At 36.2% G+C, this 21,471-nt stretch overlaps 1 protein-coding gene across 7 annotated transcripts in view; it reads right to left on the minus strand.

The window, feature by feature from the left end:
* Positions 1 to 21,471, minus strand: part of LOC106668620 (soluble guanylate cyclase 89Da-like) — a 48,437-nt gene that overhangs the window by 10,910 nt on the left and 16,056 nt on the right. For 3 of the 7 annotated variants that reach the window (XM_014397536.2, XM_024225647.1, XM_014397535.2), the window contains exons 3-9: positions 14,253 to 14,455; positions 11,650 to 11,843; positions 11,229 to 11,590; positions 8,726 to 8,886; positions 8,544 to 8,651; positions 6,488 to 6,656; positions 6,276 to 6,422 (exon numbers count right to left, since the gene is read on the minus strand). In XM_014397536.2, the coding sequence (XP_014253022.1) occupies positions 6,276 to 6,422; positions 6,488 to 6,656; positions 8,544 to 8,651; positions 8,726 to 8,886; positions 11,229 to 11,590; positions 11,650 to 11,843; positions 14,253 to 14,455 (1,344 nt within the window). Of the gene's footprint in view, positions 1 to 5,872; positions 6,130 to 6,275; positions 6,423 to 6,487; positions 6,657 to 8,543; positions 8,652 to 8,725; positions 8,887 to 11,228; positions 11,591 to 11,649; positions 11,844 to 11,941; positions 12,708 to 14,252; positions 14,456 to 15,370; positions 15,457 to 21,471 lie in introns of those variants that run through there. The other 4 variants (XM_014397537.2, XM_014397538.2, XM_014397539.2 and 1 more) reach the window with 4 other exon arrangements.

Here is a 21,471-nt window from a genome sequence, read left to right on the forward strand (position 1 = left end):
GTACAGCAATCATCCAGTAATGGAAGCCGTTATAACATCAACATGATGAGTGGGATGTGCTCCAGCCTAGGACACCGACGTCAAGAGTGAGGTTATCGCGTGGCCACCGACGTTTCTCTCTCCTATGAGGATTGTTAGGTAACGTGGTGGAAGACGTTTTTGACGAAAGATTTCGGATGGTAGGATAGTTTTGTTAGTCGTCTCAATGGACCGTCGGTCCCCGACTGAACAATTCTAAGTTTTTCCAAAGGGAAAACACGAACCGGGAAAAAGGAAATGTCCAACTACACACGTAAAATAAAAATGTATAATTTGACCTTATGAAATCTGATAAAAAGCTATATTTACAAAAAATGTCGTGTGATAGAAACAAACTTAAAAAAAGTGTCTTGTTAACAAAAAAAAAATTCCTCTTAAGAAAAAACAATACAATTTCAACTTTAGATCAATTTTAAAGAAATACTATTTACAATTACGCTTAATTAAAAGAAGGAGCGGGCACACTCCCTGAAGGAACAAGGATTTAGGAATTTACAGAAAAAATAAAGGATTTGGCTCACCGTTGTCGACTCGCTCGTGTCCAGTTACACACTCCCCTTCTCACCACTTTTCTTATCTGCCGGGGAAGAAGGTCCCCACCACGGTTGTTTGTGTACCAATTTTGCACCCTTACAATTTGAAATGGAATCTTTTGTAGCCGAATTGGGCAAGATGAGTAACAAGAGGAATAGTAAGGTCGGTATGGATGGTGTGATTGGAAACATAGAAGGGGGCATTGACTATTGTTCTGAGTATGTTTGAGTGGAGGGATACGTTAAGGTTGGAACGCTCAGCAGACCCGTAGAGTTTAAGTCCGCTGTCCAAAAGAGGGCCAGGAAGGCAATGTAAAGTTTTCTTTTGTTTATCAGTGAGAGTTTAGATCGTCTGTCGAGTAATCGTTTTAACATGATAAAACGTACATATGTAACAGTCTGTGCGCATGAATCGTGTATAGGAGTTCCATGTCAGTCGTTTGTCCAGGTATGGCACATGGTTCGCACCAAGGATAGGAACATTGTTGAGGGAACGTTTTCTTCTGTAGGGTGAATGTTACGTATGTTGATTTAGTTTCGTTGATCTTCATTCATCACTTTTAGAGCCAGGATTCAAGGATATTGGAGATTCCGGGAAGCTGTGACGGTATCTTTATCAGGAGAAAGGATAGCGGTATCTCGGCAAAGGTGAGGGTAATAGTGTTCGGTTGTGAAGGTAGGTCGGAGGAATAAATTGAAGAGCAGAAGAGCAAGGACGCTGCCCTGTGGGACACCTGCTGTAATAGTATGGATAGGAGATAATGAAGTTTTGTGGGATACTTGGAAGTAGGGATAAAGGATGGTTAAGGTACGATTTTAGGATAATGTAATGTAAGCAGGTACAATGTCCTTGAGCTTCCACAATAGTCCAAAGATGTTAAAAATAGAAAATGAAAAAAATAAATAGAAGAAAATAAAGATGTAGAATGTTATAGAAAAATATTTACTGTTATTTTTTACAAGGATGGAGTAAATATAAATATGGTCCTGTTATTAAATTAAAATTATTTACACTGGGACAACGGTGGGCGAGTGGTTAGGACGTCCTATGCTGTTTGCCATGTTAGCGATTGTTGGTTCGAGTCCCGGCTTAGCCCATGGGATGTTTATTGGTAATAAATTGGTAAAGAGCATTATAAAGTGGTTTTAATTCTCTTCCGAGATACCCGACGAGGTTAAGCCCTGGCAGAAATTCCACGTTATTTTAAATTCAAGTAAACTAAACGCTCCCAAAACCATTATTAAATTTGAGAAATTTGTGAGATCAATTATTAATTATGCATCAAGAAAGGACTTACGAGAAGAGTCTACGGACATTAATTGAACATTTTTGTGGTATATTAGGTCAAAAGTAATCAGACACGACAAAAATCTAAACAATTCTTCAAAAAATATTGCTATAAACATTTTTAAAAAATATAAGTATACTGAGAGGCAAAAGTAGCCACCTTCGAAAATGGCTTTACAAAAATGAGATTGACTATTTAATGATATCGATCAAGTTATAACAGTTTTTTTAACAAAAATAAAATAATATAAAAACAATCGATATAACATAAAAATAAAATATCAATGTAAGAGTTGCTATAGTCGGCAAGTTGGAAATTAAAGTGTTTTTTTCTTTCTTTTTTAAATTAAAATAAATACATTCACACCTACAAAATATACACTGAATATTCCTCCATCTGCCTGCACACAATAACAAACCAATCTAATTGGGGTCGATGGGGTACTTTTATAAATATTCCGCCATCGACCCAAGTCACAGCTTGAGGGCGATGGGGATGCTATTCCACCATCAGCCCTCCCCATTCACTCTAATAAATACACTCACTCATACAAAACACATATCTTGGCGGCTATATACAATAAAAATTCCCAATTCCCCTAAAAAGCGGAACAGGGGACCCTGAAACTCGCTACCGTGTTCGAAACCCATTCTTAAATCCGGCGGCATCCCTACACGCTCTCTGTATGGAGCCAAGGCATGACACGCCTCTATTATGTGGGACAAATCGAGAAACCTTTCTCTGCATAAGGGGCACCTGCAGTGTCTTTATTAATATTACAAACTCTTGTTGAAAGATCATCCAAGTAAATAATAAAAGGATATGGCCTAGGGTACATCCTTGTTAACACTCAAGTTTAAAGGTGAACTGTATCTTGCTTGTTTTGTGTGAAACTTACTTTTTACTTTTAATTTGTTATAACTGACTAATTTAATAAAACCCAGACAAGCTAATTTTTATTAGCAAAACAAGCGTTATGTAATGTCATAAAAACTCGCATTGATAATTTATGAATTTCGCGGAATGGTGTCAAATAATTAAAAACGGATGATTCATAAACGCATACGCACATACGCGGGCTCCCTCGCCATCAGCGCCATTCTGCTGAAATAGTACGTGACAAGTTGAGGATGACGAAGTGAATTACGTATATTTTGCTTTAGGGTGGCGGAAACAGCTTTGCATAGTAACTGACAGCTACCTCTCTGACCACTAATCTAAAACCGACCGTCCCCAGCCATTTCAACTCATTTACCTTAATAGGCGTTTAAACACTCCGATTTCCCCATCCGATATGAGGTGAAAATATCTACTCGTTTCATTAAACCTATTTCCATAATGCAATTCCTTCGGTGAAGGTAATACGTCGTGGCTTTGCAATTATTCTGCAGCGGAAATAGCCAAAACTGATTATTTCCAACGATATCCAATGCCTCGTTTTAGCTGTGATTTTATTGCATTTGGTTTTTTGTTATACACCCACTTTATGGGGCTATTAATAAGATTATAAGTTAATTGTAAAAACTGGTATTTATTGTTGATTAATATTGTTCACTGGTTAACCTTTAAAGACATGGAGCTTATTTGTCCACGTGTAAGATGAACCACTTGACGTTTTTTTCAAATTAATCTTAAGTAAATTTTCAAGGGCTATGCTGGGATTCGAACCCAGAACCACTAACGTGGCAAATCCGAGTTGGACGTCATCTTCACGAAAGGTAGCTATTTGAAATGTTACGGAGTGTGGTGTAAGCCACACTATTAAACAACTAACTCCTCGAGAAGCTTTAGGATTTGATTTTAATTGCAACACAAATATTGCAAAACTTGCCCCACCAGGGTTTACTTTACTTAACATTCAACGCAAGGACCACGTATTTTCAATTAAAACTGAAGTACTTAACAATTAACATTATTCATAAGCCAAATAAACCTTCTGACCGTCCTAGTTCCTATTGCCCATTAGTCCTCTATCTACCCTTGTCAAAATTCTAGAAAATCTTCTAAAAAGAATATTATGGTTGATCAGTTTGGAACTCGAGTGCACAGTGTTGCTGCCAAAGTTGCCTCGTCCTTGAACAAAAGCCTAGTTACTTGGGAGTCATTCTTGATGTGGAACAGACCTTCGATGGGGTCGGGCACTCGGGCTTGCTTTGAAAACAAAAGAAAATCCTTCATTCAAAAATCGCTTTCCAAAATTCTCTGAAAAATGGTCTTCTCTTTTATCCACTCACGCAAACTATTAAAATTCCTTTTGTGAACAATATCATAAAATCCCGATGTATAACATTCCACAAATCCTTTTTCATTACTCCCCGATCCCTTAGTTTTAATCTTAACATCTCGTACTATCCTCAATAATCCTCATAGGAGATTAAAACACCGCGACCTGGTGAGCAGCGAGACTTCTAGAAATGTCGCCACTGTGTGACTCTTACCATCCCAGTGCCAGTTTTTGCTTCTTTTAAATTTGTACATATCAGCAGTTTTACTTATACTTTTACTGGTATATAAAAATAAATACTGTTGTAAAAAAATTACACTCCAAAGCAGGGGAGCGTTTTTGGCCCATTCCCTTTTTCGATGTTCACTTCAGAGATTCCTATACATTTCAACATATAATACTAATTTGAATCTCTTCGTAAATAATTAGCACTTACAAATGATACACCGAAATGAATTGGAGCATAGTCCACAAAATGGAATATTAAAATAACCCTAAGTAAAAGCTGGCAGATCAATTGTGCCACTGGGATCGCAATGTCACGTAACATTGAGGTTCTTCTCAATTTAGAAGCGACTCACCTCCGCGCACGGAAAATCTGCTTCTTCCGTGAGGTTCGGTGTAGAAGCCCACAAATCCACATACTAATCGACAGACATGCTGACTTCTCCCCCTCTTGCCCCTTCCGAGGGGGTGGGTTAACGTTGTGCGCTTAACCAGTGCTGCTCGTAAAGGGATAACCAAAAAATGGTTGGAATGCATCGGCCAAGTCTCCCGTGAACCTCCTAGGTAGAGACAACTCTATCTCCCTGGGTGTAAAGGCTCCGCTAGCATCGGAACCTCCGTTGCGCTCCGGCCGCGGTTTCGATTTTAGTGGAATCTCTAAACACCCCCTAGAGCAGACCATGCCTATGGTAAAGGTAGCTCAGAAGACCACCACCGACAAGCATCCGCCCCCGTCCGCCATTCCTATCGCATTCGAGGGACGCCGTCAGCGTAGTCATAGCTCCTCACTGGCTATGCGCTCTTAGCAATCCGACCCATCCGATTCCCACGAGGTCGGGAGGTAATTCAGAGGTCATACGCAAGTACTACGGTCCACGGTTACGAATGAAATACAGCCTCTTCTCTAGGTATCCGCCAGGGGTCTCACCATTCAGCCCCTGCGAATGCTTACCATGCAGCTGGGCTTAACTTGGAACGAAAATATACTGCCAGTTCAGACGGTTATGCACCCTCCCCCGTCCGTATATATATATATATATATAGACAGGATCTGGTATCCTACCTAACCCGCTTGTGCCTCATGCTCTGATGCAGCACCCGCCGTTCGCGGCCAGCTCTCAAACCAGCTTAACTCCCTTAATCTCGAAGGGCTAGGTAGGCGTAGTCTTAGCATCCTCGCACGTTATACGCTTCTTTGGTCCCATCATCCAAATGCATGCAGAGGCTGCTTAAGGCGAACATGCGCGCCAGGAAACACGAGCTAGCTTGTGCTTTCATCAATTGCATAAAGTATCATTTAGTGAGCATGAATAGAACCTTGGACTACTGCACTATTTATCAAAATTAAACATTAAAAACTCAAGGGTTCGAGTTCCCAACGTCTCCAATCTATTCTGTCCAAGGGCTCACATTTAATGTTAAACTATGCCAAAAACTAAAACTGAGTTAATGTTCAATATTTTAAATTAGTATTTATACATTATAAAACCTGTTAACACGTTAATTTTTTTATTAAAAAAGCATTAAACCTACAAATAGAAAAATTTAAATATTGTATACAAAGAAACGAGAGTAAAAAATGAGACATATTTTCATGTATATTTCACCAGGTACAAGGTTTCTCTTGATAGACTGATATTCCGCACGTTCTTAATAAATAATGGAAGACTTTTTCCGGAAGAGCTGGTAGCTTGACAGATGCCGAGGTGAGTCTAACATTTAGAGTGACAGCATTGTCATAAGTGCGATGCAAAACGCAATATTACAGTGCATACATCACTTTATAACACGTCTCGGATTCAAACCTTTTCGAAAACATCTACATTTTACATTAAAAAATTATATATTAAAAAAAAATAAATGGTACAAGGCTTAGTAATTATAGATTCATTAAAATTAGAATGTTCAGCAAAGATTTATTTTTAAATCAAAATTATGCTGTTATTTATTGGTTTTATTAATTACCTTGTAAACTGAGAATTCGTCGATAATTGTATCGAAACAAGAGAACAAGGCGTTCATGATATTCACGACAGTCATCACGTCGGAAACGGTCACTGCTGATTTCAGGCCGCATAGCTCGGCAAACATAACGGTCACGGATTCGAAACTCTAAAGGAATAAAAAAAAATTAATTATGATCATAGTTTGGGCAAAAACAGAAACTCTCAGCATACCTTGCATGTCGAAAGTGGCGATGCGCCGGCTCGAAGCTGGTCGGCTATTTTACGAGGTATCATGGAATATAGCAAGTTGTCCCCTTTTTCCTTCCACTCTTCTAAAAGCTTATGGTTCATTTCGAGCTCTTTACAAAGATCCTCGACCTCCTCGCACGTCTGCTCCAACCTGAAAAGTTTTATTTCTTGGTTTAATAAGCAAGCTCTTTCTAACGCTGACAATGTGGAAAATAAACTTCGCCGTTTTGTGACAAAACGTCCAAATTGGTACTTTATAAAGAATTTAAAAAATTAATTATATAATATTCTGAAGTAAGTAGACATTCGCTATATTTAGCTTGTAGGGAAAAGCAGAAAAAATGCAAAAAGTAATTTTTAAATTTAATATATTTCCTCTATGCCAACCATGATCATTAAAGTACAAAGTAAGGAAAAAGTTAACTACTGTAATTTGTCTGAAAAGATGCAACCTAGGGTTAAAAGTTTAATTGTTCGGTTCTAACTAGTCCCAGTGATACTTAAAAAAGTACAGGTTCATGTTCAATGTTTGATAAATTGATCAATGGAAATATTATGTCTGTAATATGAAACATCGTTTAATGATTATGGCAAATAATGGTATTGTTCAATGTATATGTTCATTACTAATTCAATTGTTATTGTAATTTTTTTATGAACATGTGTAAAAAAAGTACTTTTAGTTGTGCGATACATTGATAAATGTACATTATCTCTGACGTATTGTCAAATCTACGTTTAATGATAAAGATCCAATGCTAATGTTCAATGTTTATGTAAAATGTTGATTAACGTTCAATTGTTTTGTTTTTTCATTTAATAAACTTTTGTACAAAAAAAAATTCTGTGGGTCTAGTGCAAAAATTTATAAATGAAAATATTGACTCTGCAATTAGACCTAAGTTAATTAAGATTAATTTTTATGTTCAATGTTCATGTTTAAATTTTAATTCATAATTTTGTTATACAAAAAAATACTTTTAGTTGTGCAAAAATTTGTAAATAGAAATATTGACTGCAAGTTGCACCTCAGTCAATTATAATGATCAAATTTACTAATTTCGTGGTCCGCTTGACCAATTAATATATAACAATTAATTAAGGTTTTTAGTTGAGATAAAAAAGTCAATGGCACGAGCGGGATTCGAACCCACGATCTTCGGCTAGATACGCCGCTGCTCTACCACTTGAGCTATCGTGACTTCGTTCCACTCGGACACCAACTTCCCAGAGTGTAATTGTAATATAATGATCAATGTTTAGTTAAAGTTTTTCGTTCGATTGATAATTTTTGTAGTAAAATTGGTAAACCTTTGTACAAAATAGTACTTTTAGTTGTGCGATTAAAATGAAAAAATCGTCTTTGGAATGCTACACTAAGTTTAATGATTAAAATCAATGTTTATGTACAATTTAAATAATTAGCGTTGAATTATTTATTTAATTTATCAATTTGGTGAACTTCTGTACAAAAAATACTATTAGTTCAATGGGACTGTTCATTCTGCAGACAGAGACTTCTGTTAATATTCAATGTTTAACGTTCTATAATTAATTTGTTTATGGAATTTGGTAAGCGTTTGTAACAATTTTGTAGATAAAATAAAATGAAAATATCTTATAAACTTTGTTTAATGATCATGATCAGTCAAATACTCGTGTTCGGTATTTCATGCACATGTTTAATGTTAAGTATGCGTGTTCATTATTCATGTTATAATTATCACTGCGTCTGTTAATGTTTCTCTCTAAGTTTCGATTTTTGTACGTAATATTCAGAGATTAAAATTTATTTAATATTTATATTCCTATTTATTGTACATTTTTGATATTTAATGCTTCAATTTAATTGTTTATGTTTGTGAACGATATTCATGTTTACTCTACGTTGTTCATGTTTCCTATCCAATTTTTTAAGCTCCTCATTGATGTTGATGTTTAATGTTTGTTTTATTTCCATAAAAATGGCAAATAATTTATGTTGAAGTCTAATCAGGCAGTTTTTATAAATAGAGTTTAATAATAAATTTGAGATTACCTAGAACAGTTGGACCATCCCCTCAGAACTAATTCCCTCCCCAAACCGTGCATGTTCAAATCGTCCAAATACAAAGACATGCTTTGTAAATCGTCCAAGTTAATCACCCTGTAAAACGGATTTATAAGCAAATGGAGTAGTTTCTAAGCTATGAGACAGGCATAAAATTGTAAAACATATACACGGGGCTGCAGAGAAATATAATTGCCGAGATAGATTCAATGTGTTTCATCTGCCCTTTGAGTAGGATGTTTTTAGTCGGTCTTTTCCTCACTCCCGTCCTCGCTTGCTCTTCCGGCATAATTACCTCCACTTCAAACATGACTGTTTGAAAGCAAGTTATCTGGAAAGTAAATCAAAAGTAAGTGACCCATTTTTCATCCGTTTTCTCCCACGCCCCGGGCGGCAGACGTTTTATGAGGGTGGCAAACTAAAGGTTCAATTGATTCCGACGCTTTTCTCCGTCAAGATAAATATCCGAGTGTAAAAATGGGTTTGGAAAGGTTTCCGACTGCGGCGAATATTTTCATTTTCAATTTCCCTTGACACAATCAACCTACCCAAAGCTTTTGATATAGATTGACTCGAAAAGGTTTATTTATGACTTTTTAGTTCACCCCTGTTGATTAGATCGGGGTTTGATATTTAAAATCGACTAGAAGTCAAAAGAAAAGAGTTGCCTTAAAAGTCAAATTTGAACTGCCCCATTGAATTCCAATTCTTATCCGACTTCCTTTTTCAATAAGTCTACAACAGCAACTTTCGAAGTCAAGCATCTTTTTTTAAAGAACGATAGTTTCCAATTAAACAAAAACCTGTGCAACATACATATTATCATGACTTCAAAATTAATCAAGTAATGCATTTATTTTAAAAAATTTATTTCTGGGGTATAACGATAATTTTCTCTACATATTATACGTTGAGGAAACAAAAGATCATGAGATTCCCAAAATCCGGGCCTTGCGACTACCAGCAGTTCGGTCGTTTTCATCATTTTGGTCAGCCTATCGCTGTTTCTGTCAGACACATTTCGGCTTCTCGCCATTTTCAGTGGTGTACTTATAACCTACCAGAGACCATATATTGAGAAGCTAAAAAGCGTCTGGCAGACCAAAATTATCGGAAACTACCAAATTACAATATAAAAGATTCCTTTTCAATAATATGTTATATTTTAAACATGATTTTTTAGATTGTGAAACGTTGTAATGTGTGCAAGTTGAACCTGGCTATCTGACATCAAGGTCTGCTTAGTCTCGTTGGTTTCGTCTGTCGGACGCGTTTTAGCATGCCACCTATTTCTGTGGTGGATCTTACGTTTTTCTAGAATTTATGTAAATTGGCTCGCTAAATAGGTTTGTAGCATTCCAAACATTTGGTGAAGTGTGTGCTTCCTGATCCGCCTAATCCGCTAGTTCGTTTTGCCAACCGTGTTTCGGTATTTCGCCGTCATAGAGGCGATAGAAGTTTTCTGTCGGTATGACGTTTTTTTAGTTAAATTTGATAGAATCCCGAGTTTTTTGTGAAGAGTGCGTCCTGGTCAGCCTAGTCACGCTGGTTCTGTCAGTCAGCTTCGGCATTTTCGCGATCAGTAGTGGATCTTTACGGTATTTTTCCGTCATGTCCTTTTCTTAACTAAATAAATTTCTAAATGCCAATTTTTTTTAAAAAAGAGTGCGTCCTGGTCCGGTTGGGACTGCTGGTTCAGTTGGCCTGATGCGTCTTAGCATATCGCCTACGTTGTGGTGGGTCAGCACATTTTTCTAGAATGTATGTTCTTTACCTGGCTAAATAGGTTTGTAGTATTGCAAATATTTGGATAAGATATTTCTTGCTTCTATTTTTGTTGGTTATTTATAATCCATTTGGTGAAGAGTGTGTCCTAGTCCGCCTAGTTTTGTTGTTTCTATCTAGCAGATATGTTTTAGCATCTTGACATCATCAGTGGCGAATTTCTTCACTTTTATGGCGAAATGTCCTTTTCTAAGTTGAATAATTCTATATAATTCCATGCTTTTGGTGAAGCGTGTACGATTTTTATTTCAATTATTAAAGAAAAAATCAATTAGAAATTTTATTATTTTAAGTCGTGTATTTTCTGCATCATCGACTATCCCGGTCGATTGGTATCGATAGTTTTGTCGGCAGGATGATTTGGTTATTTCACCATTTTCAGTGGTTGGACCGCGTGTTATTTCGTTGCCTTTCACCATTCAAAGAGATCCCGAAATATCATAGATAAACAGAAATAAAAATATCATTTATTTAAATCATTTCCTTTTTTTTAACATATCGTAACAATCAAAGAAAACTGCCACATGCAACTACCAAAAGGGACAAATATCAATGAAAAAATATCAAAAGATCTGAGACCTATTCCACAATATATCAAAGACACAAACACGGCAAAGACTCGTTCCTTCACATTTTACAAACTTACAAAAAGTACACGATTCGTAACATAAAACAGAGCAACTAGTGAAAATAGCGAAATGCCAAAAAACTACTGATGACACTAGCAGGAATAAGTGGAAATGTTTTTTATCGAAGGTATAAAAACCGAAGAGATATTTGGTTTTTCTCCTTTATTCCAAGTTTTTTATTTAAATAATTATATTATATTCTGCTTTGTATTTATATGAGCCAAGAGATAAAATATACAAAAGTCGATAAAGCACTTACGTTTTCCCATGTGAAAGGGATTCCCCTAGGCCGTCTTACTTTCAGAAAATTAGTCACGGGTTTATGGTGAACCTGAATTCCTGGGAATAAAGATAGGAGTTTATGCCCGGCAAGGAGCACCCTCATGCTTCTCCCGAATACAACTGTAAAGGGGAAAAGATCCACTAGAACTTTGGACGAGACCGGAGGAAGCCTGGGCCCGATGACAGACGCCTGTACGGCACCGATATAAGGCTTATTATCGTAGTCGAGCCTCAACTTGATCGTAATATTCTTAAAGCCGCAAGTCGACGTCAATTCTTCCAGGACGTTTATTTTCAATTCGATCCCGTAAAGGCTCTCGGCGATCTCTTGCAGTTGGCCTGGAAACGATTTTGACTCGTTATTAAAGGCATAAAATTCAATTGTGCGCCATGTTCACCTAAGAAGTAGTGTTTGAAACCAGCACGTGAACTGCGGTAGACTAAAACTGCGCCGTCTTTATCCGTTTCCGTGATGTACATAGAAGGAGAGTTCATTTTACGGTATGTGAATCGCATCTCCAAATGAATGTTGTCCACGTTCTGTAGAAACTCGGTGAAATACCTTCCAGTCGCACGTACCACTGTTTGGTATCTAATAAAATACAAACACCCGTGTTATAAGCGTACTTAGAAATCAATACAAGACCAAGTTTAAAAAAGAATTCTGAAAAGTATTTCTGATAACATTACATGCTTCAAGCCGTGAATATGGTTCGTGACCCGCAAAGTTTTCATAGTCCACCCATTACAGTTATTCTAAGTCCGTCAAGACCCATCTGGACTTAGGAACTCTGTGATAATTCCAGCAATCCAACATAAGCCGAACTAAACATTCAGATCCAAAAGTCTTTGGCCATTCGTCGCTGATCAAACTCTGCACTATAACTTTGATATTCGTTTTGAAAAGAACCCCAATGCCGATTCCAAAGTTTCACAACAAGCATTACTATTCGCTCCAACCATTTAGCACTCCATTTCCTCAATCCATAAATGGTTCACTAAAGCTGAAACTACAGTGGCCAAGAGATGTCGACAGCGCATAGGCTGAAACGAGTAAAACTGCTCCACCCATTTGGCACTTCATTTCTTCAACCATAAATCCCATTAACTACCCACTAAAACTGAAACTACAGTAGCCAAGAGACAGCGACTAGGCTGAAACGAGTAAAACTAAACATTGGTAAATTCATTGGTCTTCTTTAAAGAATGCTAGGAAAACAAAGTAAATTGACATTAGGAAACAAGCTTCGAAATTCGGTGTAAGACAATGACGCACAAGAATCAACGAAAATAAATGCTGCCAGATGACCTTTACCGTAGAAAGATTGACGATACTGTCTTATTGATACCCTCAATTGCTTTCATCCTATCCACGCAGGTACTTTGCCTCTCGGATTCTATCTCTATAAGAAAACTAACCAGTACAGTACGTCAAAAAGAGTAAAACTAAAAATACGACTGGTTTTCTTCAGAGTATTAGTAAAACCAAATAAATTTTTAGAAAACTAACTTAACAATAAGCAAGACTTATCTGATCTTAAGAGCCTGATCTCTTGGGTACTACCAAGGTACTAACCTACACCGAATCTAAACATACCAATTAAAACTCCTCCGAATCATCATCCAATCCAACGTCTACTCTTCGTAAAGACCTTTATATTCCTTATGCTAAAGAACACTTCATTTTTGATCAATGACAATGGCGAAAGAACTATTGAATATTTAGAGTCTTCTAAACGACATTCAACCGACTAATGCCTGCAATCCTATCTGTTCGAACTCTGGTGCAAGATATGACGCATAAAAAGCAACGCAAACAAATGCGGCCAAATGACCTTCACCATAAAAAGTGCATTAACTCGTCCTACTGATAACCTCAACTTCTATTACCGTAATCACGAAGGTCAGTACCTCGGATATATCTTGACAACAAACTAGCCAGTACACTAGGGTGAAACTGTTAGAATTAAAAATACGACTGGTTGTTTTTACAGACTATTAGTAAAACTAAGTAAATTGTTGTTAAAATAAAGTTAACATCAAACAGAACAATCTAGCCTTATTATCTTGAACTCTGAGTCTTAGCTTGCGTTCTAACCTACACCGAATTCATACTTCCCATCCAAAGTCCTCCGCAACATCACCAATCAGCTCCTTTCTACTCTGAAATTCCTTTTGCACAAGAACTTTTTGAACCTCGATTAACGATAATGACCAAGTGATCTCATGTATGTCCAGCACCCATCCGACTCATGCTTGCAATCCCTTCTATCATGGTATGCAAGACGTATAAGAACCAAAGAAAATAAGCAGCCAGGTTAATTTTACCTTAAAAATATCTACCTGTCCAATAGTTAACCTCAATACCCAGTATTCCCGTATCCTTGACCTCGGACTTTATCTAGGCAGCAAACAGGATCCGTACACTAAATAAAATGTAGTATAAATTAATGTCTAAGACCATTATGATAATAAAGTAATTTGGCGTTAGATAAAAAAAAAATTATAATTTACAAGACCAATAAAAGAACCGATCTGGACATAAGGACTTAAACTGGGAATTAACTGGGTAAAAATGTAAATAGATAAAAATGGAAACTGGGTACTACCAAGTGTTCTGACTGATACAAAACCCATTCATTCTTATTCAAAGTCTTTCGCTTCATCACTAATGTTTTTTTCTACTCTACAAAAACATTGATAATTTTTTTTTAAAAAGAACTAGTCTTAATTCGAAAAGTTCCATAGCAAGTATAGCTTCACTCCAATCCTTTCCTCAACCAAAAATCTTTATGAAGGCTGAAACTGCAGTGGGCTAGAAGATCTCTTTTCAATAACATTAAAAAATGCTGAAATTTTAAAAAAGAAAATAGTTTAGAATATAATTTAGCCTAAAATGAATGCTAAAAGTGTTACTCGACTCCTCAACATGATTTCTAGGTAAACAACGTCAAATTGTACTTGCAGTTACTGAAGAAATAATTATTATACCTGGTCTTACCCAAAATTGGTGAAGAAACGGACAAAGCAACGACCGAAATATGTCATGAATTCGTTTGAGCTTTTGCACGGGTTTAGCAACTCTGATGCTGCCGCAGCCAAATCTTGGATTAGCCTATCGTCGTATATCTGGAGGGTGTTGAAATTTGACGGACACCCGACGCGTGCCACCACCTGCCTCCAAGCCGCTGTACCATATTCCGACTAAACAAGAAAAAAAGTCAGACTTTTTTTTAAATATAACAAATATTAAATACTCATTAAAGAAGGATAAAATTGTTACTAGGAAAAGTTTAACCCTACATTAAATTCGCGCGGGGCGACGCGTAATGTTTTGTTTTGAATCCCTACCTGTTAACAGGACGATTCTCCACCTGTTAATGGCTTCTAATTAAGTTCACAATTACGACTTAAAGTAACAAATTGGAAAATGGCTGCGACTACGACCTGGAGGTAGGACTTTTATCGTCCCCGCTCCGTCCCAGTCTCCATAACAGTGTCGTTCTTGTCTATGCTTTTTATGTCATTCTTGAAATAATTACACGACGTCTATATCCAATTTCATATTTTGACTGACGTTCTTGTAGAAAATCTAATGTAATGTAATTTTATTACCTGTGATGTTAAAAAATTCATATACATTCTGATGGCCATTAACAAGTAGCTTTCATTTGAAAACCGGTAATCAATATTTTATTTGACTTTTAAACATTCCTTGAAAAATAACATTTTGCAAAAAGTAGTATATCAAATTTTATCTTCAGGTTTTAATTTTTATCAACAATTATTACTAAAATTAATCACTTTTATATTAACACAATAATTGTTTTATTGCACTGATCGATAATATAGTGATTTTTTTGTCGAATTTTGTTGAAAGCAAAAAAATTATTCAGGCCGATCAAAGGCAAATTGGAAATTGGCTCTGATGAGATTATACATATATCATTATCAAGGATAATCATCTAATTTTATACAATCGGGTCTTCTCTAGAAGCAGAGTAGGGGGTGTATAGGATTTGTACAGACTTCTAACAGATCTTTAAAATGTCTAGCCTTATGAAACTGCCAAATTTCAAGTGTCGGCTGATGCTCTTAAAGTCAGATTATTTGCATTACCTGAATGAAGCTTTGGATGCTTTCCAATAACATGCCGTACATGGTCGGTCCCAAAGGGGTTTCCTCAGTTTCCCTTCTCCTCGCTATAAATATGAAAATGATGCTCCCCGTGAATCCCTTGTCCTAGTACCTCTATTCGGACTGATATTGTAAACTTGATTGGGAATGAAATTTGTATCCGAGTCACGCGACGACCACTCAGTCGCCATAGTGACCCATACCCGTGGGACCCTCTAATGTGATTGCCTCCAATAATAACCTGGACCCTTCCCCCTTCATAATCTTTTCGTTTGATTCCTTTCTCATTTTGCATAGTTACAATAGGAAAAAAATCACTTTTAACGGAGAGTCGTAGAGGAGGAAGCCTTATGTTTAAATCTCCTAAGAATAATCCGCTATCTATTTTAAAGAATGGTGGTATAATAGAAAGAAATATGTCCTTACAGAGTTAAAGTCTTTTATTGTGATACATCAAGGGTTGATATATCTTCACTAGCACAAACCGCAAATACTCCAGCCTCTAACTTCAATTATTTTCAAATTTAATATTTAAGTTTTTCCGATATATCTGTAAACATATCGGACATTGAACAGGGTAAGATTGATGTTGCTGTCCGGGGATTGCTTCATGATCCAAGTCCATCCTGTTTCTCCTGTTGGAAATGGCAAATGGATCCACATGTGGGGAATTGACTGGATTGAAATTGCTATCGTGTTCATTTTTTAGATAAACAAGTACGTCAAATTTGTTTTTTATGTCTTCATCTTTGGAGACACCGATTGCTGCAAGCTCATTTGTCGAATGCAAAATGGAATATCTGTTCTCTCGAAAAAACGGAGAGAGAGAGAGAGAGAGAGACAGACAGACAGATATACAGAGACAGAGAGAGAGAGAGAGTGAGAGAGGGAGGGAGAGAGAGATGGAAAGAGATCTTATGTATATGTCTCAAATAACTGTTTAATACTATGTAGAAAAAAGATACAGACATCGTAGAAAATCTTTCACAGTTTTATCAATCCGAACAAAAAACATAAAGTAGCGAACATTAAACATTAAAATAAGTGCTGATAAAAATTGTCTACAAATTTCAAATTAGACTTCTTTTGTAGAGCAAACGTCTCTTCCAACGAAGTACAATACGACATGGTTGCTTAAAGTTTAAACTGAGAAAAATTTTATTCTTCTCCATTAAAATCTTACAGGTCTCTCTCACAATTCAGCCAAAACTTTATTNTGCTTCCACTTAATTTAGGGGTTATTTAATGACTATGTGAAAATGGGCGTGGCGTTAGGTTTGTGTTCACAGTGCTTACTTAATTGTATAAAGGGAGTATTAACTTCTATAGTCCGCCCATTTAATTCGAAAATGATGAACTAAAAAGAGTTAAGCAAAGTTAAAAAGTTAAAAGCAAAAAATTGTCTTATACAAAGTTAATTTTAGATTGGAATTGCGTTGTGGTGACAGATTAAACAGAACTTTCTCATCTAGGTGGGAAATGACACTAACTTTGCTATTTTAAATGAGAATCCCATATTTTTATTGTACAGTTCGATTCTGGAGCTTATTTTATACCACTTTTACTGAAAGGAAAATGTTAACAAGGTCGACCATTTTTGAGGTATGCTAGACGGAATACGCGAGAGGGAGTATGCTTTTTAAAACAATATGGCCCACCCCCTTTATTCCCAAAACGATTAACTTTAGCAAAAAATGATCCTATACAAGCCCTAGTTAATTTTGCCTAATAATCGCGTGGGGTAACAGATTTAACATAACTTTCTCATCTAGCTGGGAAATGACACTAGCTTTGTTATTTTAAATAAGAATCCCATATTTTTATTGTAAAGTTCGATTCTAGACCCTATTTCACAACACTTTTACTGAAAGGAAAATTTTGATAGGATAATAATTGTTACAAGAAGCATATCCCCTCTTCCGTTGGGCATAACTCAGAAAATCGTTTCCGAATTAAATTGGTGGACTATAGAAGTTGATATTGTAAAATCTTCACTCCATTATTGTTACTTGAACGTAAGTCGGTTTAATAGAGAGGTACATCATGCGGACTCTGTAAGAATACAAAATTTATATAAGATCTGTAGTTTGTACAGAAGAACGAAGAACAACATGGGATTCTATGAAATTATTTCAGCTACACATGGACAACAAGCAAAAAGGATTCTGAAGGATATCGCTACCATTGAAAAGAAACTAGCATCTACAATCAATCAGAGAACCTTTTTGTTAAAATGCAGAAAAAACAAGGTCCTGAAGATGATCTAAATAAAGATCGAAACGTTGCACAATAAAGAAAATGTTTGTCTAAACTTACAAAACACAAGACGATCTCACGATCTCCAAATAATCATGAATTAACGGTCACTAAATACTACAAATTTATACAGTCAGTTCATCGTAATGGATGTAGCATTAATGTGAGTCCGATAGGTTTTTTTTTTTCTAAAGATCAAATGCTTTTGCTGTTTAACAGCGCCATGGTTTTTGTTTTTTAAGTTTCAAAAAATGTATTGTGTTCACCTACAAAACAGCTAGTATGGTCAGTTGAGTGAAACAGTATAAAAGTTAATTATTTGTCTTATCAATTAAGACTAGATGAAAGCCTGCACATCATGAACAATTTTTTTAACACCCCCACTAAATCACACGACAAGAGGTTACCACTTTTCTCTGCTTTTAAACGTCAACTTTATAAGAATAATAAATAAATGGATAAATAAATACATTTACACTTTGTGTATACATCGGGCCGATAGTGTGATTCCTTGAAAACTCCAGGCTGCAGTTGGGCAAACAATTTTTTAAAGCTTGTAAAAGATTCACTTAAATACACGCGCATATAATAAACTGCACACAAATATGTTAGTGGTGCTGGAATACATCAGAAATGTGGTCATTAAAGTTACAAACAATACCAGGCCAGTACATGCACTGGAGAAGAAAGATGCACGATAGCTGGAATTTTGAATCTACATTTTCCCCCAAATGACAAATAATGTGATGTAATAATTTAACGATTTTAATTATTATTATAAGTTTTAATCTGAGGTAACTGTTGTTAGACTCCACAAAATATGGTGTCCTTTTTACCCGGCTAAATTCCTCTTGGATCAATGAGCTACCATGAAAATAAAAAATAAGTAATATTTTTTTAGTCTAGTTTCAAATTTGTACCTTTTTTGGAGGAAAATTATACATGGTACCTCAGGCCCAATTCGGCTTCAAAATTTCAAATACGACCATATCCATCCTGACATATCATTTTAAAGTATGTTTTACACTGAAAACATTGGTGCTATTGGATTTTAAATTGATCAAAAAATTACAAAGTTATGGCAAAAGGTTTGAGGAAAAAGTCATTCATTTGATTTCCTATTTGTAATCACATTTGAACTGCTCGCCTTCCTCAAAGATGCAAAGATTTGCTCTTTTTAACCACTCTCCTCCGGTGCTCAGAGCGATCAACTCATGGGAAATGGATTGACAAGCATTTTCTTTGCCGCAGTTCTTCAGCTGAAGTTGCTGGGTTATGATTGGCGTAGACATTGTTAAAACGTATTTTTTGTTTTTTTTATATCATTGGTTCAAGAGAAATTCAGCCGGGCCATCGAAAAAGGAATCCTGTGCATCCTCTTTAATAATACAAAATTTTGGTAAGATTCTTTATTTGTACTGTAAGTTAAGGATGCAGTATTAATGAAAGACTGATAAATATTTATAAATTTACAAATCTTTTGCAAAAATTTGCTGTTTAACAACGTGTTTTTTCCCGTGAACATTTAAAAATCTACATGTATGAAAACGGTTATTGTGTTCATCTACCAGACAACTAGTATGGATGTCAGTCGAGGGAAACAGTGTAAAAGATAATCATTTGTCCTATCAACTACGGCTAGATGAAACCCCGCCGAGTGAACGGTTTTTTTAACAGCTCCGCTAAATAACAGAACGTGCTACGGTTTTTATTTTTCAATGTCGGGAGGAAAATAGAGGCAATCCGGTTATTAAGTTAACCACGAGTTATAAGTCCGAAAAGCCGTGAATATAAACACGTCTCTGACTGCATACGGTCCTCCTCCCCCCGATAAAAACCGAGCCGTCGGAATATAATTACAACCCGACTAGGGGGAGAATCACCCCCTCGGCTCCGGCCCTCTCACGGAACCGTGACAACGGACAATGCCGGCGTGAAATTGTCACGTGGAAAAATTCAGAATTAAACGCTAATTATCTCGTAGATTGTCAATTAGACGACGAGAAAGAGGTTTTGATGGTGTTAAAACACAAGGGATCGACCTTCCCTAAATGTTAATTAGATGCAACTGTCGGGGTGTGACAAGGGTAGTAGGGGTAGGTCGGTTCTGAGACTGCGCTAAAACCCTATATGACTAAAGTCCGAGTTGCAAACTACAGTCACTCTTCAGCATTTCACTGCACCAGGTAAGGTACAAGACTAAATAAACAGGAAATGACTTTATCCATTTCAACACACTAATTAAAACCGGGGAAATAAATTTTTTGTTGACAAAACACTCGTTCCGTTCTTGACAATTATACATACACATTTGTCCACCCGCCTATTTATCATTCGAAACGTATTGCAGTTTTGACGAGTTTGCAGATCGAGAGTAAAGTGCAGTAGAAGATTGGAAGATTCGGGAGCGGGGGTAGACGACGCCTGAGCAGAGGGGCGGTCCGGGGGTTAACCCTTGATATGTTGGGGTAGTCCCGCAATATTTGGGTGTCTCGCGGGTTGAGCCTACAAACCGCCTACTTGTTGATTCAAACCACTTGTAGGCCGGCTCCCCTCACTCAATACAACAAACTGGCACGTATCCTGTTTGTTAAACCATTCCTACCATTGGAAAATAACATGTAGTTGGGTTTTATTAAATGTGTTACATTTTAATTGTTTTTTGATTTTCAATCAAGGCGAATGGACAAACTGTCCAATAACAATTAAATAAACGCTTTGAAAAACAATCAAAATTTACAATTTTGTTTACAAATAACTAAACTTGTAAATGCTTATATGCTAAATGCCTTAAGATAAATTTAAATTTTAAAAGAAAAATAGTTCCCAACTATTCTATTAATAGCTTCAATTTCATTTCAAAATTATTAAATTCACATTTTCATAAATTATTGCTATTAATTATAATTATTGTTATATCTATTTTAGCAATTATATTCGTATATTGTAAGTACATTTATAAAGTTCTCATAAGTAAAAATTTTCTAGTGTCCATATGTTTCACTTTACAAGAAGCCAACAGAGAAAAGAGAAAAAGAGAGAGACTGACAGATAGACAAACATTATGATCGTTTCGTTGAATTATGCTATGATTTCTAATAAATATTTAATTTGAATAATGGTTTATTAGCACCTTATTTATTATAAAAGCACTAATGTTGTATTTTGTTTAGTGTATTTTATAATAATTAAGGTACTAATAAACCATTATTCATAATAGACATAATAGATTCAGTGTTCACTGAATTTTTAGTCGACACTATCACGTCCAAATTGTAATGATTTGTTAGTAGATGTTCATTTTTCCCATCCATTTGACTATAGAATACGTGCAGTTGAAAGAAAGAACAGAGAGAGGTAGAGAGAGAGAGAGAGAGAGAGAGAGAGAGAGAGAGAGAGAGAGAGAGAGAGAGAGACAGACAGACAGACAGACAGACAGACAGGCAGACAGACAGACTGACAGACAGACCCAAAGATTGATAGAGAGTTAGATATTTTGATGGACAGTATTAACTGATTATCAATTTCTAGTTGACTATAGTATGCGTCCAATTGAAAGAAAGAACACAGAGAGAGAGAGAGAGAGAGAGAGAGAGAGAGAGACAGACAGACAGACAGACAGACAGACAGACAGACAGACTGAGACAGGGATAGATGGAAAGATCGATAGATAGACAGACATTATGATGGACAAGGTTAACTGTTTTTCAATTTCTAGTCGACACTATCAGATCAGCATATTAATGATTTTTTAGCAGATGTACATTTTTCTTTTATCCATCCGTTTCTCTTTAGAATACGTGCAGTTGAAAGAAAGAACAGACAGA

This window comes from Cimex lectularius, unplaced genomic scaffold, assembly GCF_000648675.2.
Source record: "Cimex lectularius strain Harlan isolate CLEC.00 unplaced genomic scaffold, Clec_2.1 scaffold111, whole genome shotgun sequence".
Classification (NCBI taxonomy): Eukaryota; Metazoa; Arthropoda; class Insecta; order Hemiptera; family Cimicidae; genus Cimex; species Cimex lectularius.